Source organism: Macaca nemestrina, chromosome 4 (genome assembly GCF_043159975.1).
Source record: "Macaca nemestrina isolate mMacNem1 chromosome 4, mMacNem.hap1, whole genome shotgun sequence".
NCBI classification, from domain to species: Eukaryota; Metazoa; Chordata; class Mammalia; order Primates; family Cercopithecidae; genus Macaca; species Macaca nemestrina.
The window spans coordinates 103,535,571-103,558,374 of NC_092128.1; the positions used below are offsets into that span (position 1 = coordinate 103,535,571).

General features: G+C 42.8%; 1 protein-coding gene across 1 annotated transcript in view; it reads left to right on the plus strand.

Moving 5' to 3' along the window:
- Window positions 1-22,804, plus strand: part of LOC105475850 (FKBP prolyl isomerase 9) — a 51,481-nt gene that overhangs the window by 8,426 nt on the left and 20,251 nt on the right. Inside the window, exons 2-6 of the mRNA XM_071094047.1 lie at window positions 7,167-7,312; window positions 8,049-8,238; window positions 9,202-9,347; window positions 13,226-13,415; window positions 21,525-21,670. Coding sequence (XP_070950148.1) covers window positions 7,167-7,312; window positions 8,049-8,238; window positions 9,202-9,347; window positions 13,226-13,415; window positions 21,525-21,670 — 818 coding nt within the window. The remainder of the gene's footprint in view (window positions 1-7,166; window positions 7,313-8,048; window positions 8,239-9,201; window positions 9,348-13,225; window positions 13,416-21,524; window positions 21,671-22,804) is intronic.

Consider the following 22,804-nt stretch of genomic DNA (forward strand, 5'->3'; position numbering starts at 1 on the left):
TTTCCATCTTGCAAAATTGAAACTTTATGCCCATTGAACAACTTCTCTGCATTTTTCCCTCTTCCTTGTCCCCTGATAACAACATTCCACTTTCTGTTTCTATGAGTTTGACTACTTTAGATACCTCATATAATTCGTGGAATCAAGCAGTATTTGTCTTTCTCTGACTGGCTTGTTTCACTTTACGTAATGTCCTCAAGGTTCATCCATATTGTAGCATGTGATAGAATTTCCTTCCTTTTTAAGGCTGAATAATATCTAATTGTGTGTATATGCCACATTTTTTTAATCCATTTATTTGTTTATGGACATTTAGGTTACTTCTAGCTTTTGGCTATTGTAAATTGTGCTGAGGTGAACATGTGTGTGCAAATATCTGAGTTGTTGTTTTGTTTTTGTTTTAGTTTAGACAGAGTGGTTTTGTTTGTTTGTTTGTTTGTTTTGTTTTTTGAGACAGAGTTTCACTCTTATTGCCCGGACTGGAGTGTAGTAGTGAGATCTCAGCTCATCGCAACCTCCGCCTCCCAGGTTCAAGTGATTCTCCTGCCTTAGCCTCCTGAGTAGCTGGGATCACAGGCACCCATCCCTACGCCCAGCTGATTTTTGTATTTTTAGTAGAGACAGGGTTTCTCTATGTTGGTCAGGCTGGTTTCTAACTCCCGACCTCAGGTGATCCGCCCACCTCGGCCTCCCAAAGTGTTGGGATTATAGGCATGAGCCACCGCGCCCGGCTCAGATAGAGTCTTTTGTTCTGTTGTCCAGGGTTGAGTGCAGTGGCGTGATCACAGCTTACTGCAGCCTTGACCTCCTGGGCTCAAGTGATCCTCTCACTTCAACCTCCCAAGTACCTGGGACTATAGTACCTGTACACCACCACACATGGCTAATTTTTGTGTTTTTGTAGAGATGGAGTTTTACCAGGTTGCTTAGGCTGGTCTTGAACTCTTAGGCTCAAGCTTCAACCTTGGATTACAGGCATGAGCCACTGCATCCGGCCTGATTCTGTTTTCAGTTCTTTTGGGTATACACCAAGAGATAGGATTGCTAGATCATACAGTACTTCTATTTTTGATTTTTTGAGGAGCCTACAGGCCATTTTCTAGAGCAAGTACAACATTTTGTATTCTCATCAAAGTGCACAAAGATTCCGATTTCTCCCATATCCTCTCCATCACTTTTTATTTTCCAAATTTTTGATAGTGGTCATCCTAACAAGTGTGTGTGTGATAATATTGCATTGTGGTTTTCTTTTTCTTTCTTTCTTTCTTTTTTTTTTTTGAGACAGAGTTTCACTTTTGTCGCCCAGGCTGGAGTGCAATGGCGTGATCTCAGCTCACTGCAACCTCTGCCTCCCAGGTTCAAGTGATTCTCCTTCCTCAGCCCCCCGAGTAGCTGGCACTACAGGCATATGACACCATGCCTGGCTAATTTTTGTACTTTTCGTAGAGATGGGGTTTTCCCATGTTGGCCAGGCTGGTCTTGAACTCCTGACCTCAGGTGATCCGCCCACCTCAGTCTCCCAAAGTGCTGGGATTACAGGCATGAGCCACCATGCCTGGCCTGCATTGTGGTTTTTGATTTGCATTTCTCTGCTGTTTAGTGATGTGGAGCATCTTTTCATATGCTTGTAGGCCATTTGTATATCTTCTTTGGAGAAATACTCATTCAATCCCTTTGCTCATTTTAAAATTGGGTTATTTTGTTGTTGAGTTTTAGGAATTCTTTATATATTCTAGATATTAATCCCTTGTCATATATGAGGTTTGCAAACATTTTCTCCCATTTTTTAGGTTGCTTTTTTACTCTGTTGATTGTTTTCTTTGCTGCTCAGAGTTTTAAAGTTTGACAAAGTCCCCTTTGTCTGTTTTTGTTTTTGTTAGCTGTGCTTTTGGTGTCATATCCAATCCAATGTTATTATGCTTTTCCCTTGTGTTTTTTCCTAGTTTTATAGTTTTGGATCTTATATTTATGTATTTAATCCATTTTGAATTGATTCTTTCCTGTGGTATAAAGTAAGAATCCAACTTTATTATTTTGCATGTGGAGATCCAATTTTCCCAGCACCATTTATTGAAGAGACTGTCCTTTACCCACTGTGTAGCCTTAGCCCTTGTCAAAGATCATTTGACCATATAGGCAAAAGTTTATTTCTGGGCTCTTTTGATCTGTTGGTCTATATGTCTATATTTGGGCCAGTACCATGCTGCCTTGATTACAACAGTTTCATAATATGTTTCAAAATCAGGAAGTGTGAGGCCTCCAGCTTTGTTCTTCTTTCTCAGGATTGTTTTGGCTATTTAGAGTCCTTCAAGATTCTAAGGCTAGGCACTGTGGCTCACACCTGTAACCCCAGCACTTTGGGAGGCTGAGGCGGTCTGATCCTGAGGTCAGGAGTTCCAGACCAGCCTGGCCAACATGGTGAAACTCTGTCTCTACTAAAAATACAAAAATTAGCCGAGCATGTTGGCAGGTGCCTGTAATCCCAGCTACTCGGGAGGCTGAGGCAGAATTGCTTGAACCCGGGAGGCGGAAGTTGCAGTGACCTGAGATGGCACCACTGCACTGTAGCCTAGGTGACAGAGTGAGACTCTATCTCAAAAAAAAAAAAAAAAAAAAAAAAAAAAAAAAAATTCCATATGAATTTTAGTTTAGTTTTTTTTTTTTTTGTTTTGTTTTTTTTCTATTTCTGCAAAAAAATGCCATTGGGATTTTGGTAGGAATTGCATTGAATCAATAGATTGCTTTGGTTAGTGTGGACATCTTAGCCATATTAAGTCTTCCAGTCCGTGAACAAGAAATGTCTTTCCATTTATTTGTGTCCTCTTTAATTTCTCTCTCTCTCTCTCTCTCTCTCTCTCTCTCCCCCTCCCTCCCTCCCTCCCTCCCTCTCTCTTTCTCTCTCTCTCGGATTACAGGCATATGCCACCATGCCTGGCTAATTTTTGTATTTTTAGTAGAGACAGGTTTCACCATGTTGTCCAGGCTGATCTCAAACTCCTGACCACAGGTGATCCGCCTGCCTTGGCCTCCCAAATTGCTGGGATTACATGCATGAGCCATTGCGCCCAGCCCTCTTTAATTTCTTTCAGCAATGTTTTTCTGGTTTTCTCCTTTTGCCTCCTTGGTTAGGTTTAATCCTAAGTATTTCATTCTTCTTGATGCTGTTGTAAATAGGATTATTTTGTTCATTTCCTTTTTTAAGATTAGTGTATAGAAATGCAGCTGATTTTGAGGTTTTGTATCCTGCAACTTTGCCAAATTTGTTTATTAGTTTTTTTTCCCCCCGCAGAACCATGAAGTCCAATGTTTATTAGTTTTAACAGCTTTTTCTATGGACTCTTACAGGATTTTCTATATATAAAGTTATTTCGTCTGTTAAGAGAGATATTTTTACTTCTTCCTTTCCAATTTCTGTGCCATGTAGTTATTTGTCTTGCTTAATTGCTCTAGCTAGGAGTTCCAGGACCATGCTGAACAGAAGTGTTGAAAGCAAGCATCTTTTCCTTGTCCCCAATCACAGGGGAAAACCTTTCAGTTTTTCACCACTGTTTATGATCTCAGCTGTGCACAACCCCATTATTAAACTTTCCTGGAACAACTTCGTTTGGGTGTGTCATTTGTTTCCTGCGGGCCCCTGAATGAGATGCCTGTAAAAGGTGTAAATAAGCCAGATCCCAAGACAGGTTGTATAAATGCTTATTCCAGAGTGTGCAGAAATAATTTTCATGACCAGTTCTGGGCTTGATGCTGCCCATGAGTTTGTGCCAGTTGTGCTGATCAGAATAAATTTGTTCAGAACAACTTTATTTTTGCAGATGGTCAGAATTTTAAGCAGTAGATAAGACTGGTCTTGCATTGTTAGCCTCTTGTATAAATGTATACCTTTTTAATGTATAAATGTATACATTTTCTTTCAGAAAGGTTTTTTGGTTTTTAGCACTTTGGTGCTTAATTGTTCACAGTGGTTAGGCAACATCAAATGAAGAAGTTAATATTGTGAGGCAACACCTGTTTCTTTCTTCCTTTCTTTCTTTCCTTTCTTTCTTTCCAGGATCTCACTCTGTCACCCAGGATGGAGTGCCAGGGTGCGATCTTGGCTCACTGCAGCCTCCGCCTCCCAGGTTCAAGTGATCCTCCCAACTCAGCCTCCCGAGTAGCTGGGACCACATGCGCATACCACCATGCTCAGCTAATTTTTTGTATTTTTACTAGAGATGGGATTTCACAATGTTGCCCAAGCTGGGCAACAACTATTTCTGTACACCTCTAGAGAGGCCCTGACCCCGGAGTATGAGAGTCAGATGGTCCTAGATTCTCACTTTTTTCCCTCCTCATGTTTAATTTCATGAGCTTGGGAAGTTTTGTAACCTCCAAAGAGTCTGAGTATCATAGCACCCACCTTAAAGTACTGTATGAGGATTAAATGGTGTAGTATATATTGAAGAGCTTAGTCTGCTACTGTGCCCAACAAATAATAAATACTCTGTCAATGGTAGTTAGTATTATATTCAGGTTCTGTGAATGAAAAAAATATTTTTAAAGTATACCGGTGCATTGTTGCTGTTTCTGTGTGTTCTGTGCTTGGGAGTCTTTGAAGTCTTCCTTTCTGGCCCATTATTATAATGAATCTGCCAGTTTGATGATGGCTTAGTGGCAGGGCGAGTCGCCAGCCAAATGTAATTCAAGAGCGGGCATTCCAGGGGGTGCGGATTGGGGCCCCGGAGGTAGAGGGTGGAGGTGTAAAGCTGACTTGGGCACAAAACTGGCCATGTGCTTTTGTCCTCTGGCTTGTTGGCCTGTACTTGAAATCTTGCTTTCTGTTCACTGACCTTGAAGAAAGGAAACCTATTAAAATAGGCTGTAAAACTAGGAGGAGAAAGACAAGAGGGCCAGGTCTCAGGAAGCTGCCCTGAGGGGAGTGGTGGGGTGGACTCTGTTGCTCGCCCAAACTGTTCATTAGGGAAAAAGAGGAAAAAGTGAAAGTATTTTGCAAAATGAAGGGTGACACATTCTCATGAAATAAATCCCAGCAGCTCTTAACATTTTATTACATAAGTAATTACATGATCATTTTGAAAAGTAAGATAATTAAAGAGAAAACAAATTCAGTCACCTGAAGTCCTCTACCTGTAGATGATAGATAATATTTCACGTATTGCCTTGTGGATTTTTTCAAATGCATCTATATATGTAAGTTGAAAATGGGGTGATTTTATACTGTGTTAACCTGTCCCCACCCCCCACCCTTTTTGAGACAGAGTTTCATTCTGTCACCCAGGCTGGATGACAATGCAGTGGCACCGTCTCAGCTCACTGCAACCTTCACCTCCCAGGTTCAAGCAATGTTTGTGCCTCAGGCTCCCAAGTAGCTGGGACTACAGGTGCACACTACCACACCCTGCTAATTTTGTGTTTTTAGTAGAGATGGCATTTCACCATGTTGGCCAGGCTGCTCTCAAACTCCTGACCTCAAGTGATCCACCCTCCTTGGCCTCCCGAAGTGCTGGGATTACAGGCATGAGCCACCACGCCTGGCATTGTAACCTGCCCTTTACTCATATTGTATATATCCCTCCATGTCAGTGAGTAAAAATCTGTTGTTATAAAATGCCATAGAGCATTGTATTTTATGTCTTCTGAAACTCTGTGGGTCTCTATTAGTTTATAAGGTACTTACTTGTAGGCAAAGTCCGTGCCTTGTACTTTATATCCCCCAAAGCACCTGGCACGGTCCCCTAATAGGCAAACCTCTGTTGATTGCTACATTTGCCATTGAAGAAGATAAAGGTGTGAGTCACAGCCATGATTTCCTTATTTATCTTTTGATCTAAGGCCATTGCCTATCAGCCTTTAAAACATGTATATTAGTGATCGTAAGACTACATCATACTTTCTATTACATGTGATAATTTTAGCAATATTGGCACAGCACTTTGGTTTTCAGAGCATTTTTCACATTGTTATACAGATCCTGGGAAGGCTGTTATTATTTCTTGCATTTTGCAGTGGAGGAAACTGAGGTTAAGAGAGTTTAAGTATGTTTTATGCTCTTACCATGCTGCCTCTGTGTTTAACTTAGCTGGATGCCTTTAAAAAAAAATCAAGTGTGTGTGTGTGTGTGTGTGTGTGTGTGTGTGTGTGTGATCTTAGGCCATTAGTACCTATGATGTTGCTTTTGGGTACCAATGACATAGAAAATGAAGTAAAGTTTATTTTTTATTTTTTTTAGACAGAGTCTCGCTGTGTCGCCTAGGCTGGAGTGTAGTAGCACAATCTCAGCTCACTGCAATCTCCGCCTTCCGTGTTCAAGCAATTATCCTGCCTCAGCCTCCTGAGTTGCTGGGGCTACAAGCGTGTGCCACCACGCCTGGCTAATTTTTTTGTATTTTTAGTAGAGACGGGGTTTCACCGTGTTGGCCAGGCTTATTTCAAACTGCTGACCTCAGGTGATCCACCCTCTTTGGCCTCCCAAAGTGCTGGGATTATAGGCGTGAGCCACTGTACCCAGCTGTAAAGTCTTTATTTTATTTTATTTTATTTTATTTTATTTTATTTTATTTTATTTTATTTTATTCTATTTTATGTTATTTTTTGAGACTCTGTCACCCAGGCTACAGTGCAGTGGTGCAGTCATAGCTCACCGCAGCCTCAAACTCTTGGGCTCAAGCGATCCTCCTACCTCAGCTTCCAAAGTAGCTGGGACTATAGGCATGCACCACCACACCTGGCTAATTATATGTATTTATTTGTTTAGAAGAGAGGAGGCCTCACTTTGTTGCCCCGGCTAACTTCAACTTAACTCCCCTTGCCTTGGCCTTCCAAAGCCCTGGCATGACCACAGCCAACTCTTTATTTTTTTGTGTGTGTGAAAGAATAGGTAATTATTTTGCAAAATCAGCTTAACACATTTTTTTTTTTTTTTTCTAGAGAGAGTTATGCTGATTCTTATTGAACTAGATTTGCTGGCAATATTCAAGATAGTCTAAAATTTCCAACCCTACAAGTACTGTCCAGTGGAGATGTTCCTGTATCAGTAACTCCTTGGCAGGCTTTTTGCTTTGCTGTGGCCACATTACATCTGTGGGCGCATTTTGACAGGTTGGTTTTTACTGAGGAAGGGACTATTTATACTTTTCTCTCTCTTTCCCTACCCTTTGGGTCTTCAGCTATGACAGAGACTCCACTTTCAACGTGTTTGTGGGAAAAGGACAGCTGATCACAGGGATGGACCAGGCTCTTGTTGGGATGTGCGTAAACGAGAGACGTTTCGTGAAGATTCCCCCGAAGCTTGCCTACGGAAGTGAAGGAGTTTGTAAGCTTTTCTTCCTCGTTTATAAACACATCTGCAGAAACAATGAGAACACTTTTAGGATGTTAAGTCAAACAGACTGGAGAATCTTGGAAGCTTTTTTTTTTTTTTTTTTTTTTTTGAGACGGAGTCTTGCTTTGTCACCCAGGCTAGAGTGCAGTGGCCGGATCTCAGCTCACTGCAAGCTCCGCCTCCCAGGTTCACGCCATTCTCCTGGCTCAGCCTCCCGCGTAGCTGGGACTACAGGCGCCCGCCACCTCGCCCGGCTAGTTTTTTGTATGTTTTAGTAGAGACGGCGTTTCACCATGTTAGCCAGGATGGTCTCGATCTCCTGACCTCGTGATCCGCCCGTCTCGGCCTCCCAAAGTGCTGGGATTACAGGCTTGAGCCACCGCGCCCGGCCTTTGGAAACTTTTTAGATTGGGGGAAAATGAAAAGTAGTGAACTCATACACAGCTAAAATTTCCATCTTAGGTTTATTTCTTCTAGATGTGAAAGAAAGTGTCATTAACACAGATGTATTGAATGATACCCTCAATGAGAAGAAAACTGTTTTTTCTCTTTTCTTTCAATTTCATGTGGAGGAAAGAGGGAGGAAGAATGGGTCATTTTGGGATTGTAGAGCAGTAACTGCTTGAACCCTTTTGGCCCACATTCACCTTGGCAGCATCCTAGGTATTTATTTATCTGGCCTGAAAGTCAACAACTGTGAACTCAGTGTGAACTCTTTAATTTCTAGCTGGTGTGATCCCCCCCAATTCAGTGCTTCATTTTGATGTACTTCTGATGGATATTTGGAATTCTGAAGACCAGGTTCAGATTCACACCTATTTCAAGCCCCCGAGTTGCCCTCGGACCATCCAGGTGTCTGATTTTGTGAGGTACCACTACAACGGGACGTTCCTGGACGGAACTCTGTTTGATTCGAGGTAAGTCCTGTCATTCATGGAAGTATCAGTGAAATGTCCCACGCATAGTTGCTTCCTTCTTTCTTGCTTTTTATGCCGATGGGGACTCTTCTCCACTGTAACCAGTACCGAACTCATCTACTTAAGACTTTTGGTCAGCGTTGCATCTTCTCTGGTGCCAGAGTCAAAATTTTAATACATCTTAGAAACATTGAAGAGCAATGTTTATCTAACTTTACAGTATTTTGAGATCTCATTATTAAGTGAAAGGCTCTATTTGTTTTTTTTTTTTTTGAGATGGAGTCTCGTCCTGTCACCCAGTCTGGAGTGCAGTGGCACGATCTTGGCTCACTGCAACCTCTACCTCCTGGGTTCAAGCGATTCTCCTGCCTCAGCCTCCCAAGTAGCTGGGGCTACAGGTGCATGCCACCACGCCAAGCTAATTTTTTATATTTTTAGTAGAGATGGGGTTTCACCATATTAGCCAGGATGGTCTCGATCTCCTGACCTCATGATCTGCCTGCCTTGGCCTCCCAAAGTGCTGGGATTACAGGTGTGAGCCACCACGCCCAGCCGTGAAAGCATCTATTTCTCAGGAGGCTTATGCACGTTTTGGTTCATTTTTATAGTTTTCCCACGGAAGCAGGAGGGGAAAGATGAATGTATATGAAGCTATGGAGCAGCACGGGGCCACGTCAGAGATCTGGGAACCCTTTGCAATTTATTCTCATTAGAGCGTGTTTGATTAGTGGAATAGCTGGCCTGTTTTTATCTATCACTGGTATAAATGCATGCTTTTTATTTCTTTCTAAACTTGAGGACATTTGCCCTGAGTTTGGGGGCAAAGATCCATAAACGCCTATCTCTAGGGATGGGTATGAGATCATTGTTTAGCTGATATTTGGGTAACAAAAACTGTACTGAGAGATGAGTTGGAAACATTCTCATGGTGTGGAACTTTTTCCCTTTCTCATTGGCTTTCAGTCACAATCGCATGAAAACGTATGACACATATGTGGGGATTGGCTGGCTGATTCCCGGAATGGATAAAGGGCTGCTGGGGATGTGTGTGGGTGAGAAGCGCATCATCACCATTCCTCCTTTTTTGGCCTATGGAGAGGATGGAGATGGTAAGTCCTTCTCCTTCTTGGAGCCACTCTCTCCTATCCTTATTTTTATTGCAGTGGTTAATTCAATTGTCACCACATGAAACCCACTAGACCTTTCGGTCTAGACCTACACTGTCTAATACGGTAATCACTAGTTACATGTGGCTATTTATATTGAAATGGAAACAAGTTAAAATTAGCTAAAATTTAAAATTCAGTTCCTTGGTCGCACTGCTACATTTTAGGTACCTAATAGCCTCAGGTTGCTGAGGGCCACCATACTGGACAGTGCAAATACAGACCCAGATCATTTCCATCCCTCAGAAAGTTCTATTTGACAGTGCTAGCCTGGATTGTCTGCTGTCTGATGATTGAGTTGCAGAAATTTCCACTTACTTATGGTCATTGGCATTCATAAGTAACCTCCTCTGCTCCTGCCGTACCTGCTATGGCCTTGGCCACCAACCTCTCTGGCTTTAACATTTGTGAAATGAGACTTGAACTAGACACTATAAAAGTTGCAGATATCAAGGTAGAAATTTAGCCATATAATGTCAGAATTGCCAGATTTCCCCATTTGCACCTCTACAATGGGTTTTACCTATGACATTAACTCCATATGGACAAAAGCAAAGGGTAATGTTAGAAAACACATTAATTAGAAGCAGTGTCCTGTTTGTAGTTTTCCTGTGAAGGAAAACACATAATATTGACTGATAAATAGAATTTCTCAGGTACTCATGTTTGAATTTCAGGTGCGTTTAATCATATTGACATGCTGACACAACATAGAGACCTGTAGGCGTTTACACAGCAGATGGATACAGTGATGTGTTGATTAATAATGGGGATATGTTCTGAGAAAGGCATCATTAGGCAATTGCATTGTTGTGCAAATGCCATAGAGTGCACTTACACAATCCTAGGTGCTATAGCCCACTGCACACTTAGGCTGTATGGTGTAACCTGTTCTTCTAGCCTGCAAACCTGCACAGCATGTGTACTGTGTACTCATGTGTACTCACTCACAGGTGAGCTACTGTAACATAATGACAAGAATTTGTGTATCTAAACATAGAAAAGGTACAGTAAAGACATGATATGATAATCTCATGGGACCACTCTCATATATGTGGTCTGTTGTTGACCAAAACTTCATTATGCAGCAGATGACTTCGTAGTTAAGGATATAAATGAGAACATGATGCTTCTTAAGAAATTTACTGATAGTGATACCCAACTTACAATAGCCAATATGTTTTCGATGTTGTTTTCTGGCTCTGGAGCAGAGCAGGAGAAGGGAGCCTGAGGTGGTGGGGCTCAGCCGTCTCTCGTCTCTACCTCCATATATATATACACACACACATACATACACACTCATATATATATACACACACACTCATATACTCATATATATACTCATATACTCATATATATATACTTTTTTATATATATAATTTTTTTTTTTTTGGAGACAGAGTCTCACTCTGTTGCCCAGACTGGAGTGCAGTGGTACAATTTCGGCTCACTGCAATCTCTACCTCCTGGATTCAAGAGATTCTCCTGCCTCAGCCTCCTGGGTAGCTTGGACTACAGACGTATGCCACCATGCCTGGCAAATTTTTGTATTTTTTGTAGAGACAGCGTTTCGCCATGTTGGCCGGACTGGTCTCAAACTGCTGAGGTCAAGCCATCCACCCACCTCGGCCTCTCATAATGCTGGGATTACAAGTGTGAACCACTGTGCCTGGCCCACTTTTATATATTTTACATGCTGGGGATCTGCAGATGGTTTCTTAAAAAGAGTATTAGGGGTGAAATTCCCTACTAAAGGAAAAATAAAGTTTAAAACAGTGCCATAAACATGTCTTAATTCTCCCCCCAACCAAGATGTAGATATTGTTATTATTATTTTTAGAGACAGGCTCTCACTCTGTCACCCAGGCTGGAGTGACGCCATCACAGCTCACTATAACCTCAAACTCCTGGGTGATCTTCCTGCTTCAGCCTCCCGAATAGTTAGGACTACAGGTGTGTGCCACCATGCTTGGCTAGTTAAAAAAATTTTTTTAGAGACAGTGTCTCACTATGTTACCAAGGATTACTTTGAAATCCTGGACTCAAGTGATCCTCCCACCTCAGCCTCCCAAAGTGCTGGGATTATGGGTGGGAGGCACTGTGCCTGGCAGTTACTGTTTTCTTACTGATGTTCAAATGGTCTTGTCCTTGGCCCCAAGAAGTTCATTTACATTGGCTCCCAGATCCTTCTGTCATCAGCCACATAACAAAACCAGATGTGAGCCTAATATGAGAAATATTATTTATTTACTTTAAATAAATAATAGTTTATTTAGAGTAGTTATTTTTTATTGCTTTATACTTGAATACTGTGCTCGGCTATCCAAGTGTAACTTTAAATGGTTGAACTGTATGGTATGTGAATTATATCTCTGCAAAGTTGTTATAGAAAACATTATTCATTTAGTGCACATTGATACTAGAAAAATTGAAACCCCAGGCCGGGCGCGGTGGCTTGCGCCTGTAATCCCAGCACTTTGGGAGGCTGAGTAGGGCGGATTGCCTGAGGTCGGGAGTTTGAGAGCAGCCTGGCCAGCATGGTGAAACCCTGTCTCTACTAAAAATACAATAATTAGCCGGACATGATGGCAGGTGCCTGTAATCCCAGCTACTCGGGAAGCTGAGGCAGGAGAATCACTTCACCTGGGAGGCGAAGGTTGCAGTGAGCCAAGATTATGCCGTTACACTCTAGCCTGGACAACACAGCGAGACTCCATCTCAAAAAGAAAAGAAAAGAAAAGAAAAATTTAAACCCCATGGTTACTTTTAAGGCTTTCATTTTTATCTTAAATGAAAATATACAGTAAAGCACACACAGATTAATATTCTATCTCCCACGCATGTGATTTGGGGATTGACCACACCTTGCATTCCAGGGGCTGACTCAGCAGCCGGCTTTCAGCAGATTTCATCATTCCTTGGAGGGGAAGGAGATGCAGGGTGGGCTTTGCCAAAGGCCAGTGGAAGGAGCTCAGGCTTGGTGGCATCTAGTTTGCTTGTCCGGGCCTACTCCTTTGCATGGTATAACAAATGGCAAGTAAAAGTGAGGGACTGGTTTGTTGGTTAACTTTCTACTATCCCAAATTACTGGATTTTGGGTTATTTATTGGTTGATGTTGATCTTTGCAGGAAGAACTAGTGTCCTGTAATCTCTTCATGTGGATTTCATTTTGCAGATATTCAAAATATTCCCACTGTCAGGAACATCCAAGAGAAGCAGTACTACCTAGAAGTTAGACAGAAGTGATTTGAGGACTATTTATTTATATTTTGGATTGTGGGTGCCATTTTTTCTCTGTTATCTCTGCTAACTTTCATGTTATTTATATCTTGCTTTGGATACACTTAAGGCGTTGAGTTTTACTTTTTGCCTCTAAAAAATTGACTGTTCGTTCCAAAGAACAAGACTGTGTACAGTTCTCCAGAACCAGACCAGAGATTTGGAATTACCTCCTTTAGATGTCTGTGGTTTGCATTTATTCACAAACAGAAACCCACAGAGGTATGTATTTGGGTTTGCTTGTGGGTGCATGCCCACCTACATAGAGCCTTGATTTTTCAGCATGAGCCCAGAAAATATGGTCATGGTGGTTGCTTATGTCATTAATATCAATTTTCTCATTTTGCTGAGTCAGATTTTAGATTATACCATCAGCCCATGGTTGGACACTATGGGGGCCCATTCAAGACCTGGAAGAACATTTGTTTCCTTGGCTTCAAAACTTCAAGAAGTGAATAACACCAACCCCGAGGCTGTTGAGTTGTAAAGTACGTCCTAAATCCTGGGTCCCGTTTAATCATCTTCTCCCATTCCATTCTAGGGAAGGACATTCCCGGTCAGGCATCTCTGGTGTTTGATGTTGCATTATTGGACCTCCATAACCCCAAGGACAGCATTTCCATTGAGAACAAGGTAGTACCTGAAAACTGTGAGCGGATAAGTCAAAGCGGGGACTTTCTCAGGTATCATTACAATGGCACGCTTCTGGATGGCACCCTCTTTGATTCCAGGTAAGGAAATGATTAAAGTCTTCAATTACCAGAACGTTGTATTGAATAAAGTCTGCCATTGGCTGGACCATGATTTAAATACTTTGTCAATGCTGATTCATAGTTGGCATTTTCATCTCTAATATAGGTTTCTATTTTCTGATACTTAGTTCTTCCCTCCCTTCCTCCCTCCCTTCCTTCCTTTCTTTCCTTTTTTTTTTTTTTTTTGAGACAGAGTCTTGTTCTATTATCCAGTCTGGAGTGCAGTGTAGCTGCATGATTGTGGCTTTCTGCAACCTTGAACTCCTGGGCTCAAGCAATTCTCTCATCTCAGCCTCCTTAGTTGCTAGGACTGTGGGCGTGTACCACCATGCTTGGCTAATGTTTTATTTTTTGTAGAGATGGGCTTAAATTTATTCATAGGCTCTTGTAACCATCTCTTTCTTGGGGGCTGTTTTAGATGGTTCTGCAGGAAGCCAGGAGAGACCCTCGACTCCCACCATCCCCCTATACTGTGCTTAGCTGTCCAGGTATAAACCTCATTATAGGGCCCAAGATGAGGAGTGGCCAGAAGTGATGTCAAGGAGGTACAGTGGGCAGAGAATGTGCTTGATGCCAAGAGAGCTGGGCTCTAGCCCCCGTGGTGCACTAGCTGTATGACTTTGGATAGCGTTTGACTGCCTTGGACTTCATTTTTCCCTATTCCAGCACCTTTGTCAAGTAGATGGTTAGATTAAAGAGATAAGGTATGTGTCACAGTGCTTTACAAATTTCAGTGGCTGATCAGCTGGGTGGCACTGGTTGGATGCATTCAGCTCCCTTAGGGATGCTGGGTGCCATGGAGGCTAATTACTGGCCTCCTTTGTTGTTCAAAGTGTTGTTTTGTTTATCAGGCATGGCCTGCAATTGTAGAGATGGCTTGCATTTGGCCTGTCTTGCTCATTCCAGTGGCATGTGTTGTTTGAAACTACTCCTTTAGCTCCCAGTAGAGCAAACAAGTAGCGACAGCAACCTCCCTGTCTCTCTGAGGTGGTAGACTTCTAGTTAATGGAGTCATCCAAAACCGTTACAGAAGAATTTGTATATGGCATTGTTTCATTTGAATAATTCATTCTTGTTCCTAGGATCTCTTTTAAATTTGTCATTTAAATTTTTTGGGAAAGAGTAATAGTTACATAGCTCAAAACCAAAACAAAGTATGCATTATATGTTGTAAATTAGCCAGGCGTGGTGGCGGGTGCCTGCAGTCCCAGCTACTCAGGAGGCTGAGTCAGGAGAATGACTTGAACCCAGGAGTCCAAGGTTGCAGTGAGCTGAGATCACGCCACTGCACTCCAGCCTGGGCAACAGAGCGAGACTCTGTCTCAAAAAAAAAAAAAAAAAAAAAGAAAAGATATGTTGTATACCTGTTCCTGTCTGCCTAACCTCCCTCTCTCCCCTACCACTTAGAGTTAACCATTTTTATTGGCTTCTATTTTTAATTTTCCCAATGTCTAGATTTTTTTTTTTTTTTTGAGACAGAGTCTCACTCTGTCACCCAGGCTGCAGTGCAGTGGTGCAATCTTGGCTCACTGCAACCTCCACCACCCGGGTTCAAGCGATTCTCCTGCTTCAGCCTCCCAAGTAGCTGGGGTTACAGGCACACACCACCATGCCTGGCTAATTTTTGTATTTTTAGTAGAGACGGGGTTTCACCATATTGGCCAGGCTGGTTTCGAACTTGTGGACTCCCAAAGTGCTGGGATTACAGTCGTGAGCCACTGCACCCAGCCTAATGTGTAGATTTTTAAAAATGCAAATATAAGCAAACACAAATGTTATTTTCTCCTCTCCAAAGTATATGGCTTTCAGAATATAGTATTACTAGGGAACAAAGTGGTGTTCTGGATTTTTGTTACTCTGGGATTTTTCCATGCTAATACATAGAGAAAAATGCTCTATTTTTTACGTCTACATGGTGTCCCATTGGGTGAGTATATTGTATTTAGATAACCATTCTCCTATTGATGAACATTTGAGTTGTTTTTATCTTCTTCTGTTACCAAAAAAAAATAATTTAGTGCACATGTGTATTATTCTTTGTTGCATTCCAGTGTGGTTCTATTCTTTATTCCCTGGAATTATATTTCCAATTGAAAGACCATTTTTCTGTGTATACCAGATTTCTGTTCACATAATGGAACCACAGTTTTCTCAGGTTTCAAAGAGCTTTCTGTTTTAGTACAGTGGGATCTAATCCATTCTAATAGCTGCATATATTTCATTGTATAGACTTGCCTACATTTAGGTAATCAATCCTTGTTTATCCTTTATGTTTCCTGTATTTTGACATTTAATTAAGGCTGCAGTAATTATTTTTGTAGGAAAATCTTAAAATATATGATTGTTTCCCTGGGATACATCTCTAGAAGAATCTCTGGGTCAAAGGTTATGTGTATTTTTTTTTTTTTTTTTGAGATGGAGTTTCGCTCTTCTTGCCCAGGTTGGAGTGCAATGGTGTGATCTCGGCACACTGCAACCTCTGCCTCCTGGATTCAAGCAATTCTTGTGTCTCAGCCTCCTTAGCAGCTGGGATTACAGGCATGAACCACCACTCCCAGCTAATTTTGTATTTTTAGTAAAGATGGGGGTTTCGTCATATTGGCCAGGCTGGTCTTGAACTCCTGACCTCAGGTGATCTGCCTGCCTCGGCCTTCCAAAGTGTTGGGATTACAGGCGTTAGCCACCGTGCCCTGCTTTTTTTTTTTTTTTTTTTTTCTTTTTGAGACAGAATCTTGCTCTGTTGCCTAGGCTGGAGTGCAGTGGTGCGACTTCAGCTCACTGCAACCTCCACCTGCTGGGTTCAAGCGATTTTCCTGCCTCAGCCTCCCAAGTAGCTAGGATTACAGGCGCCTGCCACCACACCAGGCTAATTTATGTATTTTTGATAGAGACAGGGTTTTGCCATGTTGGCCAGACTGGTCTTAAACTCCTGACCTCAAGTGACCCTCCCGCCTCACCTCCCAAAGTGCTGGGATTACAGGCATGAACCACTGTGCCCAGCAGTTATGTGTATTTTTACACCTTTTGATACATACTACCAAGTTGCCCTCAAGTAACGTTTTATTCAGCATCACAGTTTAAGAGTATCCCATTCCCTGCAAACTTAGTAACACTAGGTATCATTTAAAAATAATCTTGGCTAGGCCAGGCGTGGTGGCTCACACCTGTAATCTCAGCACTTTGGGAGGCTGCGGTGGGTGGATCACCTGAGGTCAGGAGTTCGAGACCAACCTGGCCAACATGGTGAAACCTCGTCTCTACGAAAAATAACAAAAATTAGCCGGGTGTGATGGCAGATGCCTGTAATACCAGCTCCTCGGGAGGCTGAGGCAGGAGAATAGCTTGAACCCAGGAGGTGGAGGTTGCAGTGAACCGAGATCACGCCGCTGCACTCCAGCCTGGGGAGACTTCATCTCAAAAAAAAACAAAAAACAAAAAACAAAATAAAACAAAAACAAAAAAAGTTGCCTAATTTATGGGAGAAATAAATGGTACCTATGGTTTTAATCTGAATTTTCAATTGCTATTGGGTTTGAAATTCCTTTGGATGTTTGTTTGAGTACCTTCTTTTGAACTATCTGTTCAGGTCCTTTGCCTGTTTTTCTATTTGGGGCATTGGCGTTTGTCTATTTCTTGTTGATTTGAAGAGCTCTACACATTAAAAATATTAATTATTTTATGGTTGCATATTATTAAAAACATTTTCCTCAATTTATTTGCATGTTAATTTTGGTTGTTTTGATTTTTGACCCATTTAACTGTAAACCTTTTATGTTGTTAAATACATTAGACTTCCTCATTATGGTTCCTGTCTTTGGTGACTTGTTACAAAGTCTGTCCTCTTCCTAGAGTATATAAATGTTTGCCTGTATTTCCTTCAAGCCTTTTATTGGTTGCTTTTTTTTCTTTATTCTTTAAGATATTCTTTATTAGAATTTTTATTTTCAAAGGTACTAATATTCTTTTTTTTTGAGACAGAGTCTCGCTCTGTTGCCCAGGGTGGAGTGCAGTGATGTGACTGCAGCCCACTGCAACCTCCACCTCCTGGGTTCAAGCAATTCTCTTCTGCCTCAGCCTCCTGAGTAGCTGGGACTACAGGCGTGCACCACCATGCCTGGCTAATTTTTTTGTATTTTCAGTAGAGATGAGGTTTCACCATGTTGGCCTGACTGGTATCAAACTCCTGGCCTCAAGTGATCCACTCACCTGGGCCACTCAAAGTGCTGGGATTACAGGCATGAGCCACCACTCCGGGCCAGAGGTAATGTGTCCTAATTGCATAATGGAAACAATGCAAAAATGTATAGCAAAAAATGTAAATTTCTTATCAGCCCCTTCCATTCTCACTAGCATGAGATAACCAGTGTTAACAACGTTCCGCAGTTCCTCTCTGTGCTCACAAATGCTTTCATATTTAAGTCTTTAATCCGTCTGGAATTTATTGTGGTATCACTGTGACAGGAAGGATTTAACTTTATTGTTTTCCAGGTGGTTAGCTAGTTTTTCCAACATCCTTCATGCATGACTCTATCATTTCCTTACTGCTCTAAAATGTGATTTTTGTTATGAACCAAATTCTTATATGTACTTTTGAGTCTTTGTGTAGAATTTTTATCCTTTACCTTCTATCTATTTCTAGGCCAACATCACACCTTTAGCTATGATTAACTAGTGTTAGCTTTTTAATTTGTATAGTAGAGGGCATTCTTTTTCTTTTTTAAAAAATAACTTTTTTTTCTACTAAGTGATGCATTGAAATGATTTAAAATCCTGGAAAGGTATACAGTGACAAATTTCCCTACTATCCTTGTCCAACCTCCCCTCTTCATAGGGAACCAGTGTTATTAATTTCTTTTTCAGGCACATGCCACCAGGCCTGGCTAATTATTTTAGTCTTTTTAGTAGAGGTGGGGTTTCACCATGTTGGGCCAGGCTGGTCATGAACTCCTGACCTCAAGTGATCCACCTGTCTCAGCCTCCCAAAGTGCTGGGATTACAAGTGTGACCCACTGTCCCCTGCCCAGTGTTATTAATTTCATAGGTCTTCCATACATATGTAATGAAGTACATATATATATATATTTACCTTTTTTAATTTTTTATAAGAATGGTAGCTTGCTATATACTGCACCTTAAAAACAGCATTCTTAATTGTTTCTTTTTTCAGATGAATTTTAGCATTACTTTACTGAGCTTCCCACCACCACCAGATACACACCCCTGGGATTTTGATTGGAATTGCTTTAAAATTTGTAAGTTACTTTGGGCCAGCCATGGTGGCTCAGGCCAGGCACGATGGCTCACACCTGTAATCCTAGCACTTTGGGAGGCTGAGGCAGGTGGATCACTTGTGGACAGGAGTTCAAGACAAGCCTGGCCAACATGGTGAAACCCCATCTCTACTGAAAATACAAAAATTAGCTGAGTGTGGTGGCGCATGCCTATAATCCCAACTACTTGGGAGGCTGCGGCAGGAGAATCACTTGAACTCCGGAGACGAAGGTTGCAGTGAGCTGAGATCTCGCCATTGCATTCCAGCCTCAGTGACAGAGTGAGACTCTGTCTCAAAAAAAGAAAAGGAAAAAGAACTTATAAGTTAGTTTAGGGGAGGACTGATGACTTTGCTTTTCCACTGGGGAACAGGATGGTTTTCCATTTACTTGTCTTTAACTTTTAAAGTTATTCAGCGTTCGCTACAATCAAGCCCACTCCACCACTCCGTCTCTCCTTCGGAGGCTCTTTCCTGCCTCTCGGCTTGGCCCTTGCTGCCAGCCCGGTGCTTGTCCCTGAGGCAGATCCCACAGCCTTCGGTGTCTGCTGTCTCCCCTCTGCCATGGAATCTTTGTGACTATTCCAGTGGGCAGGGCAGCAATCCCCACTGTGGGTCCCTGCCGTCTCTCTCACCACTTGGTGTCCCTTCCTCGGGAGCCCACCACATAGGTATCCTCCTCTTCCCTGAATGTCTGGTAGTGACTGCACATTGCTGGTGATCCCCAGGGTCCTGCAGGTGGGAACCTGGGGAGGGTGAGCCCTGCTCTGGCTGGAAGATGCTGGGAGCCGGCACGGTCCTCCTCTTCCCTGCTGTGTTCCCCTCCAGGCCTTCCTGGCCAGTGCACCAGGAGGAGGCTTGGAGCTGCTCAGCGTGGGGTGCTGTCCTTAGTGGGTGGGAAGAGGGACTCACAGCCTCCTCTGGGAATTTATGTGCACAATCTCCTGCTTCCTGGGTGAGGAGGGACATCTGTTGTGGTTCTTTCTTCATGCCCCATGACTTTGTGGTCTCTGAGGGGTATTGAGAAGGGAGAACCTCCACAGCTCTGCCTGTGTATTGACCCGGCCCCACTCGGCGGTCTGGTCTCTCTTCTCCGGGACGTCATGTGCTGGCTGTGGGGTGAGGGAATGGCAGGACCGACTGGCTCTTTCAGGACAGGCTTTCTGCCTCATCGGCGCCAGGTGGTGTGGGGAAGGGGTGCAGGTCACATGGTCCAGTTTGATAGTGGACTTGGCATATGAAGTTTTATTACTTTATTCTGCAATAATTATGCTGTGGGGAATTGGTTCCTCTTTTTACCAAACTCATGGTAATAGACTCACTCGGCAGTTTACACACAGGCTGTATCTCTCCCTGAGTGGACTTGGGGCTCCTGCCAGGAGCACTTGGGAAACCCAGGTATTCACCAGGGTGGCGTGGTGAGCAGAGGTGATACTGGGGGCCTTTTGTTGGGCTGTGGTAGAGACTGCGGAATTCATTACTCTCAGTGTGTATGCTGCTTTGCTGGCGACCGGAATCTTCATGTCAGGCTGGGTGCTGTGGCTCAGCACTTTGGGAGGCTAGGGCAGGCAGTTCGCTGGAGCCCAGGAGTTTGAGACCAACCTGGGCAACGTGGTGAAACCCAGTCTCTACTAAAAATACAAAAATGAGCCAGGCACAGTATTGCACGCTATAGCCCCAGCCACTTGAGGGGCTGAGGTGGGAGGATCAGTTGAGTCCAGGAGGTTGAGGCTGCAGTGAGCTGAGACTAGACCACTTCACTGCAGCCTGGGAGACAGAGCAAGATCCTGTCTCAAAAAAAAAAAAAAAAAGTAATTAAAAAATAAAAACAGAATACTCATGTCCCTCATGTGCAGATATCTTCTCTTTAGATATTGGAGACGTTGTCCCTGTGACACATTTGTAGTTTCTGATAAGGGCCATGTTCGATTCTGTTTTCTGTTTTGTTTTTTGTTTTCAAGACAGGGTCCCACTCTGTCACCCAGGCTGGAGTGCAGTGTTGTGATCTTGGCTCACTGTAACCTCAACCTCTCCGGCTCAGGCAGTCCTCTGACTTCAGCCTCCTGAGTAGCTGGGACTATTGGTGTGTGCCACCACACCCAGCTAATTTTTGTAATTTTGTAGTAACAGAGTTTTGCCATGTTGCCCAGGCTGGTTGAGAGCTTGATTGTTTTCATTAACTTGACATGGTTATCAAGTATACAGGCTGGGCATGGTGGCTCATGCCTGTCAACCCAGTACTTTGGGAGGCCGAGGCAGGAGGATCACTTGATCCAGGAGCTCAGGACCAGCCTGAGCGACATAGTGGGACTCCATCTCTACAAAAAATATATGTATATTTTATTAGCTAGGCATGGTAGCACGTGCTTCTGGTCCCAGCTACTTGGGAGGCTGAGGTGGGAGGATTGCTTGAGCCTGGGAGGTTGAGGCTGCAGTGAGCTGTCTGTGATGGTGCCACTGCACACCAGCCTGGGTGACAGAGTGAGACTTTGCCTCAGAAAAAGAAAGCATACTGTTCAATTTACATTAGCTCCATTTCTGTGTGGTGCTTCTCATAACCCACACTGCATTCATAACCTGACTAAACCAGAGGGCTGCACAGTGTGTCTCTACAGGTGGCTGTTCACATGCTCTGTAGGGGTTCCTATTTACCCTTCCAGGGGAGCGTGTTTCTTGGCTGTGTCCTCAGATGCTATGGTTTACGCTGTTCTGGAGTCTGGAGGCCTCTGTGTGCTTTTGCATCTCTGTCCCAACTAATTTGCACAGCTGCTGTGGAGGCCCTTATGAATGACCTCTTTCTTTCCTTTCTTCTTTTCTAGCTACTCTCGGAACCGCACGTTTGACACGTACATTGGGCAGGGCTACGTGATTCCTGGGATGGATGAAGGTCTACTTGGTGTTTGCATTGGAGAGAAGCGAAGGATTGTGGTCCCTCCTCACCTGGGGTATGGAGAGGAAGGAAGAGGTGAGCATCAGCATCACCTGCCTTCCTCACTAGCTGTGGCTGCTTCCACATTGCTTGGAACAGGGCTTCTTTTTCTTTTTCTTCTTTTTTTTTTGAGATGGGGTCTCCCTCTGTCGCCCAGACTGGAAAGTGTAGTATGTGATCATTGCGTACTATGGCCTGGAACTCTTGGCCTCAAGTGATCCTCTTGCCTCAACCTTCGGAGTAGCTGGCACTACAGGCACGCACCACCACACCCTGTACACAGCTTCTTGAGAGCCAAAATATTGAAGCTAAAGTCCAGCCCAAGACTGGAATGCCCAAATAGATTTAGTTTCTAGAGTTGTCCTGTTCTTTCTCCTTGTTTCTCTGCCCATTTTCCTTTACCTTTTGAAAATGTTAAATCCTACACCAAAGTCGCAAGCACTTTATAGTGAATTCCACTTTGTTTTGCCAGTTGTTAACATTTTGCTATATTTGATCTTTTTATATTTATTTATTTATTTATTTTGGGCTGAACCATTTGAAAGTAAGTGCAAAAGCCCCTCTTTGGTTTTTCTTTTATATGTTATAAAATTCACCCATTTAAGTATACAATTTAATGATTTTTAGAAAATTTAGTGGGTTATGCAACTATCATTATAATCCTGTTTTAGAACATTTTTGTCACCCTCATACCTCACTTCTTTTTAAAAGTTACACAAATCATACATGTTGACTTTAGAAAAAGAAAATACAGATAAGCAAAGAAATCCTGCCACCCAGAAATAAATATTTTTTTCCCTTGTTTTTCTTTTTTACTTTTTTTTTTTTTTTTTTTTTTGAGATAGAGTCTCATTCTGTCACCCAGGCTGGAGTACAGTGGCACGATCTCGGCTCACTGCAACCTCTGCCTCCTGGGTTCAGGTGAGTCTTGTGACTTAGCCTCCCAAGTAGCTGGGACTACAGGCATGTGCCACCACGCCTGGCTAATGTTTTTTAAAATTTTCAGTAGAGATGGGGTTTCACTATGTTGGCCAGGCTAGTCTCAAACTCCTGGCCTCAAGTGATCTGCCCGCCTTGGCTTCCCAAAGTGCTGGGATTATAGATGTGAGCGCCATGCCCTGCCAGAAATAAATATTGTTAATCTTAATCTGGTAGGCAGAATATTCAGCC